The sequence below is a fragment of the Gymnodraco acuticeps genome, unplaced genomic scaffold (assembly GCF_902827175.1).
Source record: "Gymnodraco acuticeps unplaced genomic scaffold, fGymAcu1.1, whole genome shotgun sequence".
Classification (NCBI taxonomy): Eukaryota; Metazoa; Chordata; class Actinopteri; order Perciformes; family Bathydraconidae; genus Gymnodraco; species Gymnodraco acuticeps.
Genome location: NW_022991169.1, coordinates 13,272 through 34,871, shown reverse-complemented (window position 1 = coordinate 34,871; position 21,600 = coordinate 13,272). Strand labels below are relative to the sequence as shown.

At 43.0% G+C, this 21,600-nt stretch overlaps 1 protein-coding gene across 1 annotated transcript; it reads right to left on the bottom strand.

Annotated features, from left to right (window-relative positions):
• Positions 1-1,192: 1,192 nt before the first annotated feature.
• Positions 1,193-21,600, bottom strand: LOC117560705 (cilia- and flagella-associated protein 58-like). Its single transcript, XM_034237647.1, is given in 19 exon segments — positions 1,193-1,589; positions 1,737-1,861; positions 2,446-2,565; positions 5,154-5,258; positions 5,438-5,546; positions 6,966-7,189; positions 7,280-7,420; positions 11,834-11,980; positions 12,520-12,681; positions 12,779-12,970; positions 13,160-13,242; positions 13,511-13,604; positions 13,606-13,671; positions 13,891-14,028; positions 19,058-19,252; positions 19,543-19,693; positions 19,791-19,939; positions 20,523-20,789; positions 21,532-21,600. Coding segments are annotated over 19 exon segments (2,586 nt in total). The 5' UTR covers positions 21,538-21,600; the 3' UTR covers positions 1,193-1,477.

Here is a 21,600-nt window from a genome sequence, read left to right as displayed (position 1 = left end):
GGCCATACCTATATAAAGTATATAAATATAGTTTTTTTTTTCAAAATACCAAACAGATCCTGCTTTTTAGCCATGCCTCATTTCGCTCTATTTGCTCTTTCCAGCCCTGTCTTTGCAGGGGCTGATTCTGTGACGTAGCTTTAATGCAAATGAGCTGCAGCTGACCACGCCCCCCTGCAGGAGAGGGGAGCATGCTTTGAGATCAGCTGCTGGGCTGTCAGAAGAGGGGGAGAAAAAGAGATCTCCGTCCTCCGTGTTTTATTCTTATATGATTATATAGAGTCTTTATTCATTTGTTTTAAAGCTCAATAAATAACAAAGAAGACCTTTGACCGGCACTTTTCTAATTTTGTCCGGAAGATTTCAACTTTAACGGACATGTTGACCAGCGAAAAAAAATCTAACTGAAACTCTGCCGCACAGTCCCCTCGTTCCTTGGAAGAGGCGGAGAGGTGGGTGTTTGTCATCTGCTGGTGGACTACCGGAGAGAATTACAGTGCTTGCCTCGACGGGGAGGGATTGCATTGAATTACAGGAGCAAACGCTTGCCTCGGGGAGGGAGAAAAAGAGCCACAGCGGAGAATAAACAGAAGGGCAACCATGGCAACCATGCGCGGGAAGTCTTCTTCGCTGCTTTTGTGGCAGACTACAGCGCCACTTACAGGCCTGGCATATGTATTACAGCGTCTCCAGCGTGGCCCAACCTCTCATTCCCCTGATAGGTTGAGAGTTGCCCATATAGGCGGAGCTCCTCGTTCCTGACGTCAGAGAAATTTAAATCTGTATCAGTCTGTATCAGATCCGTTGCAGCCTCGTTTTTAGAGATGTATGGAGGAAAAGAGAGGGTTGTGTTTTCTGACACTTGGTGAGTTCCCTGGAACACCGATGTATAAAAGACGTACAAAAGTGCATTTTGCATGATAGGTCCCCTTTAAGTTTGTAGCAAGTAGAGGGCTGCTGCTGTGTGTGCGCGTACTTGCATGTGCTCGCACGCGTTAGTTTTAAAGACCCCCATAAAGCTCAGATTATAACTCGAACCCTGATCAAAATCAAGGCAGAATTGAATTGTTTCTTATAAATGATCAGTATAACAGCATGATTAAAAATCTGCATTGTTGAAATAAATATTCAAAGCGTACAAATAATGGGAAAATACGGGTTGGTTTTGACAATGCTTGATTATGAGGTAATACAGTGGTACAGGAATGAGTCCTAAACCCGGAAAAGAGTTAGCATTTTAGCCCTTTGAGTTATCTTGTCTCAAATCATGTCAAATCAAACTTGTCTTTTTCAAAACATTTATCACAATGTGTGTTAGCCACAGATCTTATTTTGTGTATTTCTCCAAATCCAGTGAAATGCAATTGGCTTTTGTTAAGAGACCTGTTGTGATGCTAACTAACGTGTATCACTGCACCACTGTATAGATGTCTTTCTTTAAATGAAGTAAAATATGTCAGATGGCTCTTTAAGGTTCTTATCTTCTCACAGGGACGTCGATCCTGAAGCCTCCTCCTGTGAAGTGAGCCTTGGTACTGAGCTGGGGGAGGGGCTCCGGCTGCTCCACCTTAGAGCGGCCCCTCTGCTCACTGAGGACACACAGAGCTCCAGCACATCAGAGTCACAAACCATACATGTTCGTTGCATAAAATAAATCGTGAAAAAAAAAAAAATCAGAAAACTATAGTATGTCTGGCTTGGATTGCTAAAATGTAAAAGAAAAAAAGAAACCTCACCTGTGGAGCATTTTCTGACTGAGGTACTTCTTCTTGATGTTTGCCATCTCATTAGCTAATCTTTGATTCTCACTTTTGTACTCATTCATCTTCGAGTCGACCATCCTCAGCTCTGCTATCAACGCCTGTGGAATCACAGAATATTATTGTCACAGTTATAGAAAAGCAAACAAGAACCATGTTTCTCCTGAAATAAGGCGCTGTATCTTTTCTAATATACTGTATAAGAATGTTATTTACAAATACACATTTTTACATTAACATGGACGGTTAATTGAATTAATGGTCACGCATTCAGAGCACATAGCACACACAGTGAAATAGTGGCCTCTGCTTTTAACCCATCTTAGTACTAGGAGTCTAGCACTAGGAGCAGTGGAGTGAGTTTATAAAGAAATATTGTTTGACATGGGACAACAACATGATCATATTGAGGCTTACATTCTTAAGAAGGCCTTTGTTAAAGAAACTGTTGGAATGATTTTTGTTTGATACTGAACATATGAATTTGACAACATATTCAAGTTTCAATGACCAAATAAAATTATGAGGAACAAAGGAAGAGATTGTTCACTTGCAAAACCACACTGATGAAATCATATTAAAAAATAAGAAAGGCAGTGGATTACAACAACAAAACACATGAAATAAAAAATGAAATGAGAAGTGCTATATGTTTCACTTGCAAGAAAAGGAGGTTTGGGGTGACCTTTAGCTTCTTGGTTCTCTCTCTGAGGATCCACTGGCACTGCTGAAGCTGCTCTGCTGCCTCCGGGCCGGGCTGCCGGGCCAGGATGTGCTTCAGCTCCACATACAGCTTCTCCTTCTCCTTCACAGGGACACACAAGGAGGAAATCAGAGTGATTAGAGAGAGGGACAGTTCCTGAGTAAGTGAGTCTTTCTTGATACGACCCCCAAATCATGACCAAGTCAGATATGTTGATGTCCTACACATGGTCGCTCTAAAGGTCTCCTATTATACTATTTTTAGGCATATATTATAGGTCTCAGATATATAAAGATATTTAAAAAACATGTCTCTGAAGTGTTTTCCTCAAAATACCAAACAGATCACCCATTGTAGCCATGCCTCATATCCCTCTATTTCAGCCCTGCTACTAAAGTGCTGATTCTAGGTCTGTAGCTTTAAATGTAACCAAGCTGCTGCTGGCCACGCCACTTTTGGAGCATGCATGAGCTCTCCTCTGTGAACCCACATTCTCAGCTAAACACTGCTGTGATTAAATGCCATATCATGTTCCAAACCACATCAAGGATTATTTCTGAAACAGTATGGAGCTCAAACGCCTTCTCTCTCGTGGGTTTACCACAAGGTGATTTCCTTTTTATTTCCTGCTTTTTTACACATACTCTCTCCAGTACAGCTTAGCTCTGAGTGTTAGCGATGCTTGCTAATGTAAACACAGACCATATTACTTCCAAAACACGTTGCGCATTGTTTCTGATACAGAAACGTTTCGGATAGGGCGCAAAGCCAGCCCACATTTCAGTAATGTCGTCATGACCGCAGCAAATCTAGACCAGCTCCGTTTCCCCCCCGTTTTTAGAGATGTGGGTACGGAGGAAAAGAGAGAGGGTTTTATTTTCTAACACTTTGTCTCCTTACACACCAGGGACACATATTTATGTATAAAAGACATCAAAAAGTGCCTTTCACAATAGGTGACCTTTAAAAGACAGAATATAATACAGAGAAGCAATCAGTGTCCAAAGTTTTTCATTATAAGATCCAAGCAGCACATTTTTGATTTAATATATCTCACTTTCTTGACAGAATTAACCCTTGTGCCCTCCTCGGGCATTTTTGTACGTTTTTTCTGATTCGTTTGGTGATCATTTCAGCTGTTACAGCTTTTGGCATGGATTTTTGCAAGAAGTCTTCTTTTGAGTCAAATTTTTTAAATCCAATGTCGTTTACTCTTTTAACATATTTTGTATACTCTCGTGATGCATTTTGCACCCTCTGGACCCCTTCGTGGCAAAAATGTACACGCCCATAAAAACTGCTATTAAATCACCATACATCAATATATTTTTCTACTTTTTTTTTCATGAATCACTTAAACAACTTCTAACGTACTCAAAACTACCAAACATTCAATCCTTTTCAGGATTTTAACCCTTTAAACGCCTGTTTCATTATTTGAATTATTTCATTTCTCTCAATGTCAGCATTTCATTTAGAAGAAAAGTAGTGATATTTGATATTTCTACTCTATTCCAACAGATTACACCATTTTCCCATTCTTAAATTTTTGCCAGTTATATTATGGAGCCGCGTGACTACTTCTTCATTTGAGTTCCTTCTCTTTGCTCCAGGTCTTTCTCCTTCTCTGCTCACTAAAGAAATAAACCCTTGGTCAAACTGCATGTTTATCTTTGGCAGCCAGGTGCATAAACACACTTACAGTTGTTTTTTGTTTTTGAGTAATCAAGCAGCTCTTCAAAGACACATCAAACACATCCTTGAAAAGATGGCCTTCTTTTACCCATGAAATGATCTGTGTATGCTTACAGATTCTCACACAGACAGACACACGGAGAGGGAGGAGAGGTGTGTGCTGGTTGGACACAGGCCTAAAAAAGTGTTGTTCTATCAACTGAGAGAGCACCAGGTCACATGCTCCAGGACCTGCTGGTCTGCTGCTGGAAATGACACACACACACACACACACACACACACACACACACACACACACACACACACACACACACACACACACACACACACACACACACACACACACACACACACACACACACACACACCCACACACACACACACACACACACACACACACACACACACACACACACACACACACACACACACACACACACACACACACACCACTCCCCTGGTAGTCACACGGCTCCATAATATAACTGGCAAAAATGTAAGAATTCCATGCATCGGCCTACAGTGGGAAAATGGTGTAATCTGTTGGAATAGAGTAGAAATATCAAATATCACTACTTTTCTTCTAAATGAAATGCTGACATTAGAAAATGCATGGTTTTATACTGCAATGGCAGTGAGATCAAAAAATGTGGTCTGAATGGAAGTCAATGAGGCATTTTTGAGAGAAATGAAATAATTCAAATAATGAAAGTTTAAAGGGTTAAAATCCTGAAAAGGATTGAATGTTTGGTAGTTTTGAGCACGTTGTAAGTTCTTTAAGTGATTCATGAACAAAAAAAAGTAGAAAAAGATATTGATGTATGATGATTTAATAGCAGTTGTTTGGGGCGTGTACATTTTTGCCACGAAGGGGTCGAAAGGTTGAAAATGCGATTAAAGTCAAATCAGCGAAAACACACTGTTGCACTGGCTGATGATTATGTTAAAAGTCCTTGACAATTATACACGGTACACACACTGAGAAGACTGTTTACCTGTAGGAGGAGTTCATGTTCCTCCAGCTCTTGGGTCTTGGCGATCAGGCGTCTCTGTAAAGACTGAATCTTCTGGATGAGTTCATATCTGCCGGGGTCGCTGCCCTGCAGGGGGGGATATTTGCAGGATGTTAACGGCCTGATGATTGGCTCTTCGATCATTGATATTCATTCTGCCTAAAGTTTGTGCATGCTCTGTCAGATAAACTAATAACGTAAATGTTCCCGTCAAGTAGGGTCAGAGCTAAAGGGATCTAGGTTGAGGTTGGATAAGGAAAGTTCACCTCCAGCCGCCGCCATCGGTGAATGTTTATGGGTCTGAGCTGGTCCTCCAGGACGCTGTTCCTCGTCCTCTCTCTCAGCAGCTCCCTCTGCAGGTGGAACAGCTCTCGCCTGCAACACAACCGCCCACTGCTACTTCACACAGTTCTCCACATGCAAGACATACAGGAAGAGTTCACTGGAAAGGGCGAGTTGAAGTACCTACAGGTTGATTGACAGGACAAGCTGAACTTTTGCTAAACATTGATTTGAATCATTTGAAAAGAGCATACTATGGTTTTGGAAGCTAGAAGTACAAAAGAAGTCTTCCTACCTCTGACTCTGGGTCGTTCTCGTCTCATCTTTCTGATGCTTCTGCTCTAAACACTACGCTTTGTTGGTCACCTCGTCTTTCTTCATCCTGTCCTCCTAGAACAAAGCGTTCTCTCAGAGCAGCTAACTGCCATCCTCATCTCCTCCACTGCTCCTGCCTTCCTCTCTCTGTCCTCTCTCAGGTCCTCTCTCAGGTCCTCTCTCAGGTCCTCTCTCAGGTCCTCTCTCAGGTCTTCTCTCAGGTCCTCTCTCAGGTCCTCTCTGTGTTACCTCAGGTCCTCTCTCAGGTCCTCTCTCAGGTCCTCTCTCAGGTCCTCTCTGTGTTACCTCAGGTCCTCTCTCAGGTCCTATCTCAGGTCCTCTCTGTGTTACCTCAGGTCCTCTTTCAGGTCCTCTCTCAGGTCCTCTCTCAGGTCTTCTCTCAGGTCCTCTCTCAGGTCCTCTCTCTGTTACCTCAAGTCCTCTCTCAGGTCCTCTCTCAGGTCCTCTCTCAGGTCCTCTCTCAGGTCCTCTCTCAGATCCTCTCCGTGTTACCTCAGGTCCTCTCTGTGTTACCTCAGGTCCTCTCTCAGGTCCTCTCTCAGGTCCTCTCTGTGTTACCTCAGGTCCTCTCTGTTTTACCTCAGGTCCTCTCTCAGGTTCTCTCTGTGTTACCTCAGGTCCTCTCTCAGGTCCTCTCTGTTTTACCTCAGGTCCTCTCTCAGGTTCTCTCTGTGTTACCTCAGGTCCTCTCTGTTTTACCTCAGGTCCTCTCTCAGGTTCTCTCTGTGTTACCTCAGGTCCTCTCTGTTTTACCTCAGGTCCTCTCTGAGGTTCTCTCTGTGTTACCTCAGGTCCTCTCTCAGGTCCTCTCTGTGTTACCTCAGGTCCTCTCTGTTTTACCTCAGGTCCTCTCTCAGGTCCTCTCTGTGTTACCTCAGGTCCTCTCTGTTTTACCTCAGGTCCTCTCTCAGGTCCTCTCTGTGTTACCTCAGGTCCTCTCTGTTTTACCTCAGGTCCTCTCTCAGGTCCTCTCTGTGTTACCTCAGGTCCTCTCTGTGTTACCTCAGGTCCTCTCTGTTTTACCTCAGGTCCTCTCTCAGGTCCTCTCTGTGTTACCTCAGGTCCTCTCTGTTTTACCTCAGGTCCTCTCTCAGGTCCTCTCTGTTTTACCTCAGGTCCTCTCTCAGGTCCTCTCTATGTTACCTCAGGTCCTCTCTCAGGTCCTCTCTGTGTTACCTCAGGTCCTCTCTGTTGGGCAAAGTCTGGTCCAGGATACTCTTCTTGCGCCGGAGCCTTTTAATCTCCACCCTCAGCAGGCGTACGTCATCCATCCGCTGGTTGTAGTGGAAGTCTCCCTTGCTCAGGATGGATTGCTGGATCCTGATCTTCTCATACAGCAGTGCACGCTCATCGTTGCGGTGCAGCAGCTGTTTGACCAGGTTGTCTCGCTCTCGGATCACCTTGAGTGAAGTTTGGTCAACAAATAATCAGATATATGTATCTCTTTTATCATTCTGTACTTCCTCTTGTTCAACTTCATCTCTCTATACCTGTTCCAGTTGTTTCTTCTGCTGGATCTGCTCAGCATCAGCATCGGCTATAATCTTCTGGAGTTTGAGCTGCTCTGCTTTCTGACTGTCCACACGCTGCTTTGTTTCTTCGAGCTGGAGCTTCATGAGCTGCAGTTCCCCCTGCAGCAGGACACAGAGATATGCACACATAAATACAAATAATGACAATGTGAGTGTTTGTGTGTGTCTCAGCATTGATTCTCTTATTGTTTAGCAGTCTTTTGAAAGCTGTTTAGCCCTGCCGGACTCTGGTTAGGGACTGCTCTGTAGGCACACATCGAAATGCTCACAGCAGCGTGGACAAGCTAGCTGTGGGACGTCTCTGTCTGTTTTTGTTTACACAGCGCACCTGTCTGTGCCATTATATCACTTGTTATAAAAAAGAGGAGGGGCGGTAACCCTCGAACCTCCTGGTGGACACCGGTGGCCAGGGAAGCCGTCCGACTGAAGAAGGAGGCCTTCAGGGATTTGTTATCCCGGGGGACTCCCGAGGCAGGTGCAAGGTAGGGCAGCAGCCTCAGCCGTGGCCGAGGCAAAGCAGCGGGTGTGGGAGAAGTTCGGAGAAGGACTTTCGGGCGGCACCAAAGTTGTTCTGGAAAACTGTCCAACACCTCAGGAGGGGGAAGCAGGGAACCATCCAAGCTGTGTGTAAGGATGGGATGTTGTTGACCTCAACTGATGGAGTGTTAGGGCGTTGGAAGGAACACTTTGAGGAACTCCTGAACCCGACAACTCCGCCCTCTATGTTAGAGGCAGAGCTGGAGTATGACGGGGGATCAACACCAATCTCCCGGGGGGAGGTCACTGAGGTCGTCAAACAACTCCACAGTGGCAAAGCCCCGGGGGTGGATGAGATCCGCCCGGAAATGCTGAAGGCTCTGGGTGTTGAGGGACTGTCATGGTTGACACGTCTCATCAACGTTGCGTGGAAGTCGGAAACAGTACCGAAGGAGTGGCAGACCGGGGTGGTGGTGGTTCCCCTTTTCAAAAAGGGGGATCAGAGGGTGTGTGCCAATTACAGAGGCATCACACTATTCAGCCTCCCGGGGAAAGTTTACTCTAAGGCAGAGTCCTGCATCGGGTCGGGTACCCGCGGGCAAAAAAGGTGATTCGCGGGTGGTATTTTTTCAAACGCTTTTTTGCCGGGTTCGGTTCTGGGTAAAACAAAGATGATGCGGGTCGGGTCGCGGGTATTGCATAATAAATATATTAAAATAATAATAAATTAGTTTAATGTTTAAAATCCTCAGACCTCTCCCCCGCGGGACCGTGCATAATCATAACCTCTGCAGCGCATCAATCTGCTGCTGTGCGCGCCACATTCGAAATGGCTGAGGTGAAGCTCTCTAGCGGAGAATACAGCATTTTCAATAACACTTCCTCAAGAGCAAAATCCAACGTCTGGGAGGCTTTTGGTGTCATCCTAGATGGAGGAAATAACCAACATCCCCCGCTTTTTGAGACAAATATGCAACTGTGTGTGTTAATAATTGCACGTTTTCAGTGCTCATATATATGCGGGTTCGGGTCAGGTTGCGGATCTTGTGCCGACGGGTCGGGTCGGGTTGCGGAACTAATTGGCAATATGTGCCGGTAGCGGGGTGGGTTCGGTATTGCACGTCGCGGGTGCGGGGCGGGAGCGGGTCTTGAAAATCAGACCCGTGCAGGAGTCTGCTCTAAGGTACTCGAAAGGAGGGTCAGGCCGATTGTCGAACCTCAGATCGAGGAGGAACAATGCGGATTCCGTCCTGGTCGTGGAACGATGGATCAGCTTTTTACTCTCGCAAGGATCCTGGAGGGGGCTTGGAAGTACGCTTATCCGGTCTACATGTGTTTTGTAGACTTGGAGAAGGCGTATGGGGTGAGGGTGAATGATATACCGTGTCATGGCGATAACCGCGATATGCGCATGCGCGATATTCACACCGCAGGGACGTGCGGTTTTATTCATTTTTAAAAAAAATGCTAACGCACTTTAGCACAGAATTAAAAATAAAGATACCCTTATTACTTATCGAAACTGCACATACAATATATCCGATTAAAGCTGAGACTCCACAGATTATTTAAGTATAGTATCTAAGCGATCCGATCTCGCGACAGGGGAAGCAAACACAGACATCACAACACGTATTTTTTAAGGAGCTTTTACGGGAGATTGTCTCACCGTAGCTGTCAATCTGATCAAAAGACGTGTTCAATGGCATTAAAACGAGAAAAAACGCGGCTGACTCGGTTGATCCATAGGTTAATAATGTATCTGTGGCTTTGAAGCAATTGTTTATAATCCATAATTCCATTTTAATTTAAAAATCGGAGCACAAAAGTTAGCTGCTAATGGTAGCTACCAGAGTATATGCAGCTTCCGGTTTTGGCTACGTATCACTCTCACTCCTTATTTGGTAATGTGTGTATTAGACTGCCGCATTGCCAAGACCGGAAGCAGCAGCCACTCTGGTGGCTACCATTAGCAGCTAACTTTTGCTCTGCGATTTTTACATAAAAATGGAATTATGGATTATAAATGAAATAATTGTTTTATACAGAGACGTTAAAAACCTACGTTTGATCAGATTGACAGCTACGGTGAGACGATCTCCCCTAAAAGCTCGTACGTAAGGTACGTGTTGTGATGTCTGTGTTTGCTTCCCCTGTCGCGAGTTCGGATCACTCAGTGATGATACTATATACCTAAATAATCTGTGGAACCTCAGCTTTAATCGGATATCTTGTATGTGCAGCTACGATAAGTAATAAGGGTACTTTTATCTTGAGTTCTGTGCCAAAGTCCGTTAGCATTTTTCGCTCAGGGGTCATTTAGATGCTTCTTATGAGACTTGTGTTTTGTTTTGGTAAAAATGGTTTGTATCGTCAGTTAGCTGAGATTATTTCCGTTAATCTGGTATAACACATTAATAGGTTCTTAAATATTAAGATCCCCTGAGACACAGTGTCGTGAAAAAAAAAGTAAAGTACCCGCCGGGACCTTGGGGCTTAACAGGTTAAAAAAAACGCAATATATATCGCAGGGGAACAAAAAACCGCAATGTCAGGTTTTTTTCAATATCGTGCAGCCCTAACTCAGGGCCATCCAATCTCTGTACTTCCAAAGCGAGAGCTGTGTCCGGGTCCTCGGCAGTAAGTCGGACACATTTCCGGTGAGGGTTGGCCTCCGCCAGGGCTGCGCTTTGTCACCAATCCTGTTTGTAATATACATGGATCGGATTTCGAGGCGTTGTCGTGGGGGAGGGGGTCTGCAGTTCGGTGGACTAAGGATTGCACCACTGCTTTTTGCAGATGATGTGGTTCTAATGGCTTCATCGGTCTGCGACCTTCAGCACTCACTGAATCGGTTCGCAACCGAGTGTGAAGCGGCTGGGATGAGGATCAGCACCTCCAAATCTGAGGCCATGGTTCTCAGCAGGAAACCGATGGACTGTCCACTCCAAGTAGGGAATGAGTCCTTACCCCAAGTGAAGGAGTTCAAGTATCTCGGGGTCTTGTTCTCGAGTGAGGGAACAATGGAGCGTGAGATGGGCCAGAGAATGGGAGCAGCGGGAGCGGTACTGCAGTCGCTTTACCACACCGTTGTGACGAAAAGGGAGCTGAGCCAGAAGGCAAAGCTCTCTGTCTACCGGGCCATTTTCGTTCCTACCCTCACCTATGGTCATGAAGGATGGGTCATGACCGAAAGAACGAGATCGCGGATACAAGCGGCCGAGATGGGTTTTCTCCGCAGGGTGGCTGGCGTCTCCCTTAGGGATAAGGTGAGAAGTTCGGTCATCCGGGAGGGACTCGGAGTTGAACCGCTCCTCCTTCGCGTCGAAAGGAGCCAGTTGAGGTGGTTCGGGCACATAGTTAGGATGCCACCTGGGCGCCTCCCTAGAGAGGTGTTCCGGGCACGTCCAGCTGGGAAGAGACCAAGGGGTAGACCTAGGACCAGGTGGAGGGATTATATCTCTTCGCTGGCCTGGGAGCGCCTTGGGATCCCCCAGTCAGAGCTGGTTGATGTGGCCAGGGAAAGGAAAGTTTGGGGCTCTCTGCTGGAACTGCTACCCCTGCGACCCGACTACGGATAAGCTGGGAGAAGATGGATGGATGGATAAAAAAGAGGATGTGTGTGTTTGTGTGTTAAACTCTTTGAATGTTATGGTACAGCGGCTCAGAGCAGCGAATAAGAAGCCGCACTTTCAATGAAAACGCCTGTATATTTGTCAGCCAGTCTGCACTTTGAATTTGAACACAAGCACATCATGGACTGGCTCTGCATTGGTGAATATAAATGAAGCACACATTTTCCTGGCAATGTAGAGGGAAGGTAGCCCTAAAAAAGAGAAAACTATGACTTGGGTTAATGAGTAATTCAATAGTTCCTAGTGCTACTGGACAAGGCAACTCTCGTAACTTACATGCGGGGAAATGTAACATTCACATGTATGCATTTGGCAGAGGCTTTTGTCGATCACATTTGAAATGATGGTGAGGAACTCCAAAGCCCCCCTCACTATGAACCAATGAGGCAGGATGCAGTACCTTCAGGGTCTCGTTATCCTTCTCTAAGCGCTTGTGTTCCTGCTGATCCTTTGTGAGGGCGAGCTCCTTCCCAGTAATCTCGTCTCTCAGTCGGGTGACCTGGTTATCCATGGTCTTCATCTTCCTCTTCATCTCTGCTATCTCCTCCTGAGGCCAGACACAGTGAATTTTGAAGGAAGGAAACAAATAGTGATAATATATTATAAAAACATTTACTGTGGTGTAAAACTAGTTGTGAGGAGGTTTCACCATCTTTGCATACTAGAAAATACAGAATATAAACACGAGGAACGACAGATAGAGTAAAAACTGTACGTTTAATCCAAGTCTTTAGAGCAACTCATGAAAGAATCTCAAGGTTATGACTTCTTCCCTTTCCTAGTAACTAGTTGATGCACTGGCTACCTCACACTTTATATGAATAATAAAAAGAAACACTTGAAGGATAGTGAATGAACTGCTTTCTAAGTTTTAATATTGGCCTCTCATACACACACACACTCAGGCAGAGATGCAAGAGTTGGCCAGACCATCCGAGAACCTTGGGGTCAATGTCTTGGACACTTTGTGATTTGGACAGTAGGAGCCAGCGATGAAAGCCCCACATAGTGATCAGCAGACCCCCTGCTCTACATCTTGTGATCAGTGACCCCCTGCTCTACATCCAATCAGCAGTGTGTTAGTACCTGAGCCTCGATGAGGTTTTTGCTGTAGAGGTTCCGTTCAGACACCACAGACTCCAGCAGGTTCTCTTGCTGTTTCAGCTTGCACTCTGCCTCTGTGACCTTCTTCCTCCAATCAAATATCTCCATCTCTCTCACTTCCACGTCATCCACTTTTTGTTGCACCTGTGAAATGTAGAACAGTTGATGTCAGGCCTCAGAACAATACATATCTTTAAATCATTGTTTCATATAAAAAATGAATCCAAATAGTGAATGCAACCTTCTGCATGAGGCTGCTGGTCTCGTTGATGTTGCGGTCGCGCTCCTTCTCCAGCTGTTGGATGATCTTGCGCTGCTTCTGGGCCTCCAGGCGGAATCCACTAATCTCGTGTTCCAGCGTCTTCTTGTCCTGCTCCAGCAGCTTCACCAGGCTCTGCTGCTTCTCAGTGGAGAGTGCAGCTTTGATCATGTTCTATTGAATGCGATCACAGAGGAATACAGGACCATGAGGAAATTATGAGGGAAAATGTAGATTAATAAATAGCCTGTGAGTTACTTTTACACTAGTTGCTGCTGTTCTCTACTGACAAAGATCAATATTTAAAATTACATAACAGGCCAGCATATACAGCATCCTCTTCCTGTGAGGTTCTCTTCATACCTTATTTAAGATGTCTCTCTCTCGAACAAGCTCATCTATGGCTTTTCTGTCACTTTCCACCTGCTTCTGGTAGGATTCAAGATCTGTGGAAGGAGAAAGAAAGACTTGATGCCCCAAGTCAACAGTGTAGGACATTTTCATCATAACTAATTCTTTTTCATGAGCGTGGCGCTATCTTGAAACATGTTATGTAAATTAGCATGTCTCACGTCTTTGAGAAGTCTGAATAAAATATGGCAGGGCAAAAAGAAGACTTTAATGTCCGAATGAAATTGATTGATGTCCAGTTTATTGTACAGAACAGGAATTGTAAAGGAGAAACAATAAAGAATGTCCCGATCCATACTGTACCTTTCTCCAGAGCAGCAATCTGAGCCCTCAGCGTCTCCCTCTGCACCTCCACATCAGACTTCTGATCCTCCATCTGGTGGAACTTCTTCTGGATGGTTTTCTCTCATCTTTGTTTGTTTGGCCATCTCCTGACGCATCTGATTTACCTCGTCTTCTCTTATCTGACAGGTGGGGGGGGGAGTCATATGAAGCATTACACAGAGGTTGGGTGTTACCTGATTGATATGCATAGGTGGTATTCATGAATATATTCTCCACTACTGCAGATCTGAGAAACATTTATTTTATTTTAGGCCTACACAGTATAGCCCTACATCTACTCTGATTCTGTCACTCCATGCTTTGTGTGTGTCTGTGTGTGTCCGTGGAGCAACATGTACCTTGAGCTCGTTGGCGTTCTGTTGATTCTCCAGGGAGAGATGCTGTTTGGCTGCAGAGAGCTGCTCACTGTCCTGCAGCAGCTTGTTGTTCTTCAGCTGCATCTGCTCCAGATCCTTAGAGGAGCGCTCATTCAACATCTGTCACAGTCAGGGAGGGAGGGAGGCAGGTGAGGTACCACTGTGTGTTTACGTGAAATAATGTGTGTGTGAGGGTCTGTGTGGGTACATATATTTGTATGTATAACATTATTTTATATACCACACAATTACGTGCACTTTGGTTTTACATGGTTTTGGGGGCGGCAGTAGCTCAGTCTGTAGGGACTTGGGTAGAGGGTCCCCTGTTTTAATCCTTATAATGGACCAAGTATGGAGAGTGGACTGGTTCTTTGAGAGGTGTCAGCTCCTCCTGGGCACTGCCAATAAGTCCTTGAGCAAGGCACCAGATCCCACACTGCTCCAATAGTGCTGTACAAAAGCTGTCCACTCCTAATACTAGGATGGGTTGAATACAGAGACTGAACTTCACTGTGTATGTGGTGCAGCCAGGGCAGTTTCTAGCTTTTTGGGGGCCCTATGCAAGATGCTGTTTGGGGGCCCTAGTTTTTACAGTTTTTTAACTACAATGGGGGGGATTCCGAAGCCTTTAAGATGATCTGTGGAGATGCATCAATCTGTTACACTTTAATAGGAAAACAGGCTAATTTTACGAAAACCAAGCAATTGAAAATTACAAAAAATGATATTAAAAAGGTAAACAATAAGGCTCCTCTATGTCAATAAATGCAAGAGATGCAGCATTTTCTCAACAATGTTTAATTTACATTTCTCATCTTCCTCAGACGTCACTCATTGGCTGACAGCCCAACGATGATTTGGACTTTATTACCCCAAAAACACAAGCCACAGCTTTGCTATCATTGCAGTTTAGTCGTGTTTATATCCTACATTGGATTTTTAAGCATATAATGCTTCACCGAACACAGGAGGGGGCTTGGCTGTCTACAAATAAAGACGGCTCATTTTAATTATCCCCAAATATATTGAGGCTGAACCTGAACCTTGAATTCTCTGCTCCCATCATAATCTTGGCGATCTTGTTAAAATTGTGAATGCAGAATTAAAAATACTATGTAACTGGTTTGCAGTTAATAAATGATCCCCTGATGTGGCCAAAACAAATTACATGTTATTCAATACAAAGTCTGAGAGTAGAAATTACTGCATTATACGGATTTGCAATACCGAGATAGAAAAAGTTGGTGCGTGTACATTTTTAGGACTGCTTGTTGACGAAAAACTCAATTGGAAGCACCATATAAATTATGTACAGACTAAACTGTCAAAAACAATAGGTATTTTGTATCTCACTAAGAACATTCTTGAAGAAAAAATACTCTTTATAACAGTCTATTTCTCCCTTACCTTTACTACTGCTCCGAAATATGGGGAAACACGTACTCAACAAATCTACAAAAAAGAATAACATCCCAAAAAAAAGTATTACGAATAGTCTGTGGTGTTGGTAAATATGAACACACAACTCCCATATTTAAAAAAACTCAATCTATTAAAATGTGTTGAGATAGTACAGCTTAAAACAGTACTGGTTATGCACAACATTTTCCATAACAAAATGCCTAATAACATTCAAAAGCAGTTCCAAACCACAGCGTGAACATATGAATGTAAAAATACTTGTCACTTGAAAATAAGTGTTCACAATGTTTATATGCAATTATGCATATATTATTATTATTATTATTATTCATTTGCCAAGTACATGTGTACATATTAATTATGTAATATGTATTTTCATTTCCAAAAAAAGATAGTTGAAACTGCTATTGACATGTGCAGAAAACGACCCTATATCTAGTTTTCGTATATATATATATTAGGGCTGTCAAACGATTAAAATGTTTAATCAGATTAATCACAGCTTAAACATTTTTTAATCATGATTAATCACCATTCGAACTATGTCCAAAATATGCCATTTCTTTATGTATATTGTTGTGTGAATGGAAAGATAAATGAAAGAAGGCGGATATATCCATTTAACATACATAACGTATGTTTATTATAACATTGTTCTGTGTGTCAAAATGAAAGACAGCCCACACACCTATCAATCATATCTATCATTTCTATCAACACGTAATGTTGTATCGATGTATATAGAGATGTACTACAGCAAAAGTATTCTCCGTCGGGACTTCCTGCAACAACACCACGCCGTTATCTTGATTCTGATTGGCCAGAAGACATTATCCAAGATGTTCTATTGAGAAGACGATCACTACGTGACAAAAGTTTTCAAAACCGTTTCTAGTCTTCGGTATTTCCAGATAAGTGGCTACTGAAATCAATCTTACTAACTGCTGTCTGTGCAATTTACTCCGCGCGAGTTGGCGGACTTTATTTTGCTTACTTTAACATCATTTTTCATGGTGGGGCTAAGCCATTTCTTGGTATGGCTGGAGCCTACCCCAGCACTGCCACTGGTGGGATGTATGGGGCGGGCCATTCTGCACATGCGTTAAATGCGTTAAATATTTTAACGCAATTAATTCAAAAAATTAATTACCGCCGTTAATGCGATAATTTTGACAGCATTAATATATATATATATATATATATATATATATATACATATATACAGTATACATATATATAAATATGCATTTATTGTTTTCCTGCCATAACTTTTGTTTAATTTTTTTCTCCTGTTTTCTTTATTTCTTTGTACTCCTTCATTTGTATATGTTTTTGACGCAATAATGCCGATGTTGTATTAGGATGATGCACGGGAGGGCTACTTTCCATAAGCTATGCTTCAGCCCTCCCGTTTCTACTAATTGTGTTCACCTTTGTGTGTATGAATTATACTTTTTTTGTTTTTTGGATGAAAAACAAAACAAAATTACTTTCAGCTTGGGGGCCCCCTAGTGGCCGCGGGGGCCCTATGCATCTGCATAGTCTGCCTATAGAAAGAAACGGCCCTGGGTGCAGCTGTACATGTACCTGTGTGTGACGATTGAAGAGGAATTCATTCAAATCATCCTTTCCTTTTCCACAATGCTGTTGTTAACCATACAGAATGATAGCAGTTTCCTGGTGTGACCTTTGCTCTTGTTGAAGAGTACATTATTATATTGTGGGTTCGTATAACAGCTTACTCATCTGGGCTTTGGTTACCATGCTGTAAACTCTTTATGTATACACTTGTAGACAAATTAAGCTAGAACTCCAGGAAAGAGACCAGAGGTTTTTTTTTAATCAATAGTATGAATTCAACTGCAGACAACCAGTAGCGTGGCGTGGGGAAAAATGTAGGGGAAGCCCATTTTTTGGGTCGGGGGGCGGTCAATAACGTAACCAGATGAGTGATTACAGCGCCCGGTATCATTTTACACACATTTGTATCACACAGATGCAGGACTTGCACACGCCTGTTATCTAACCGACAGGTCCGCACGCACTCTCCAGCTGAAACTCTCTTCTTATTAATTTAAGCATTTTACTTATTAATGTATGCAGACAATCACACAATCTATGTGATTTTTGGATTTACCGTGCCTCTCAATTGCCCGTGACAGGTTGGCAAGGTCGATGAATCCTGAAGTTGACCAAGTATTGTTCAGGGAGCACGAATCCTTGTCAAAAAGAAGACATGGCCAGCCAAATAGACGCTGAAGTTTAGCGCTTCCAGTTAGCCACTCTGTGCGGACATAATTATCCTCATTGAACGTCCGATTATCTCCCTTTTTCCTCTGTGTACACACAGCTCGAGTGCGGGCATTGGCCTATCATCTGATTTAATTTTTAGTTGCTGCTGTAGCGGAAGTTTAGTAAAGTTATGTTTGATTAAGTACGCCAAATCTCCACCCTCCATAATGCTTCATTTGCTTGATAATTTCTAACGGCGGTGATGACAGTTACAGTATTAAAACTGATGTTGATGTGATTTGATTGGATGGCAGTGTCCAATCAAATCGCCAGCCGCCAACCGCCTCTGAAGGGAAGCAAGAGGCGGCTAGCTTCCCTTGGCATGGCCCTGACCAATCACAGGTTGGCAGGGGCATCACGTGGGCCTCATCTGATTGGTCAATCCCTCAATTTTTTTTCACCAAAGGAAGCCAGATTCGGCTGGCCTCCTCTCGCAACAGTGAGTGCAATCTACTGTTTCACCATAACATCTAGAGGGGCGCTGTTTGTTTCACTCTTTGTAAAATACTCAATGAGAATGGGGGAGAGCCGGGCCGGCAGCAACACACAGTAAAGGAGAATTATCGAAACAAAACAAAGTGTTTTTATTTATTTATTTAAATTATAACTACAATCCGAAAAAACAGAGGAAGCCTGGCTTCCCTTGGCCTCCGGGAGAAAACGCCACTGCAGACAACCCAGTCTCACGGCATTTCGTGTTAAAGTCACAAAATGGATCTATTGATTCGTGTTCACCAACACCATTTCCCCCTTTTTTTACGGGTCACACAGAACGATAAATAATAACAAATTAGAAGGAAAAAAAGGTTTAAAAATACAGATTTAAGTATTCTGAGGCTCTGAGCCTCATTTATTTTCCTCACGGACGGCAAGAAAAGTCAGACATTATACGATTTAAAATAAAAACAATAATCGTGGCTTGATATTGATTAAGAAAATGTTTTTATGAACCACACAGCTTCCGGTCTTCCAAGACCAGACCAGACAAAAAGACGTGGTACAGGCACGAAACATACTACCAATAGAAATACATTGCTTTTATCGTATCGTTTAATCGTTCTGTGCGACACGAAAAAAAGGGGAAAATCGTGTTGGTGAACACGAATCAATAGATTACATTTGTTTTGTGACTATAACATGCCGTGAGACTGGGTTGCTACAGAAGCCCTGAGGGGCAATGTGGACAAAAGTTTGGGGAAGAAATGTGATCCAGACCTTAAGCTTATCATACCATTTATTTATTATACTTTCTTACTGTTACAAGAGAAATATCTCAAATTACCGAGATATTAGTTATTAGCTCAATTAATATAGGTGTGAGTGTATTTTGGGCCTATGTCTGTAATAGAAAAAAATACCGGAGTGAAGAACTGAATTTCCCCTCGGGATTAAAAAAGGTGATCTTAATGTTAGTCATGGTCCCTCTCCTGCTCACCTTCAGCTCTCTGAGTTGCTGCTCCAGTCTCTGCTGCTCCTCTTTGGCTCTCTGGCCCTGAACGTTCAGAGCTTTAATCTCCCCCAGCTTGGCCTCCATATCCACCTGCAGCTGTTTCACCTCCTTATCCAGCTTTTCCTTCAGCCTCATCTCCCGGGAAATCTCATTCTGCTGTACCTGGAGCTCCTGCTGAAGCTGGATTTGAACACAAACAACAAGTTACAGCTATATTAAAGTTATTTAATTTGTAAGTACCCTGTGTTTTGCTCTTACAGTACATAAGGTCATCTACAGACTCATTGATGTAAAATGTCAGATTTAGCAGATAATCTAATTTCTCATTAACGTCTCTTCTTCTGTGCAAAATCTGTTTCCTCTTTAATAAGATCATTTACACCTTTGGTTGTCTCTTCATTGGTCTCTATTAAATCTAACATGAAGTACGTTAGAGGTCTGCCGTAGAGAGTAGTTTGCATCTTACTTACCTGAGAGATATTCTCTGAGGCTTGTTCTCGTCGCGCCTCCATCTCCTGCTCCACGGTGATGGCTTTGTTTAGTTTTCCTCTCAGAGCCTCCACAGTTGTCAGAAGTTCATCCCTCTCCACAGTCAACTCCTCGTTTATCTTTAGAAGATCACTGGAAAACACACATTACAGTTGGCGCCATGCATTTGACCTACAGTATGTCAACAGTAATCAGTTTAGACCGGGGGAAATTGGGTGAAATGGCTCACCTCTGCTCTTGGTCCAGAGAGATGTTAGTTTGTTGTTCAGCCGTTTGCATTAGGTTGGAAACGTCTTTTTTTAAAGTCCTGATGGTCTCTTTGTCCTTACTCTCTTTAGCATGAGCAGCATCGACCATTTTCCAAGCTTTGTCCAGCTCCTTCAGTGTAAGAAGGACAACTTCAGTAAATGATTGATTTAATTTGAGGAGAACAGATGTAACAAATGATAAAAGTTCACCCACATGATAAAAACAATAACAACGTCTATACCTATGGTCTATACACAGGCAGTTCTATGGGGGGGCAACAGTGGCCAGTGCCCCTGTAACAATGAGCTTTGACCCCCCCTGTGGCCCTGCTCCAAATACGAGTTTATAATGATAAGTCCATTTTAGGTAGTGTTTTGCTGTAACTAGCAGAAGTGAACTGGAATTCATTTTGTTTTACATAATGCCATTTAATAAAATTGTAACTACTGAAACTAATTATGTTTTTGAAAAAAAAATGTAATGTTTTTTGGATGGGTTATGAATCTATACAAAACTAAAAATGTTGAACACTGTCTTTGTCTCTTTTGTCCCACATTAAATGTGCCTCTCATATAATAACTGCCCCCCCCCCCCCCCAGTCAAATCGGTATAGAACCGCCACAGCTTCTTTACCAAACACAAAATCCTCCAAAGTCACATCAGTGGACTGCATAACTATACTGTAGCATCTGATGCTCTGGCAGCCCTTTACCCTCTTCAGGGAGGTGATGGTGGTCTCATCGTCCTGGGACAGCTTCAGAGCGGCTGCCACTTTAGTGGATGTGGACACAACTTCTGCATTCAGCTCCCTGCATTTGGACATCAGCCTCTTCTCATTCTCACGGGACTTCTTCAGAGCATGGATGAGCTTCTCGTACTCCCCCCGGACCTTGTCCATGCTCTCGTCGCCCACCAGCTCACTGAGGACTATGTGGAACTCCTCCAAGGACTTAAACATGTCCTCTGCTGCTCCTGACTCCTGGAAATGCAGAAAAGCCATAGACAGGGAGTTTAACAAGCTAGAACGTAACTAACAGTAATTGAGTAAATGTAACTAAGTACATCAAGTAATATACTTTTTGTTTAACTATTTCTACTCTACTTATATAGTATTTCTTCTCAACTGCATTTAAAAGGGAAATAATTAATTGTATTCTACTCATATCACAACTTTAGTCAGATTGAGATTTAGCATTAAAAACAATGTGATACACTTTTAACACATTGCATCTCTCAAGATTAAACAATTGTAATAACTGTTTAGGTACAACAAATGTAATTTATCCAATTTATTACAAAACCATTAGGAAAGAAAGACCTTAACATGAATAATGTGAATCAGAGCAGAAACATTCAATGTAGAATGCAGAGTACTTTTAGCTTACGTTTGATACTTTAATGCAATACTTGTAATAGAGTGAGAGAGTATTTTGACATTAATATATTGATAATTTTACATCCAGGGCTAAAGTTACTTTATCTTAAATAGTGGTAATACAGTTGGTATTGTTACTTGACTGTGTAACTAAGAAGCAGAATGTAATACAGACAGCATTAGTGCAATTAATGTTAGCAACCATGCTAAGTTCACTTTCCAAGCCGTGTATGACGTCAGGTTAGGTTAACTTTCTACTCTTAACCTTGTGCTAAATGTATTTTTGCGTCAATATTAAGTTGTCTTGTAAACATTCGTAAATGCAACCCTGTAGAAGAGTTCTTACCTCCATTACATCAAATGAAAAGTCAAAATATATGTGAATCCATACAGGGTGGCGTTATCACGAGAAGTG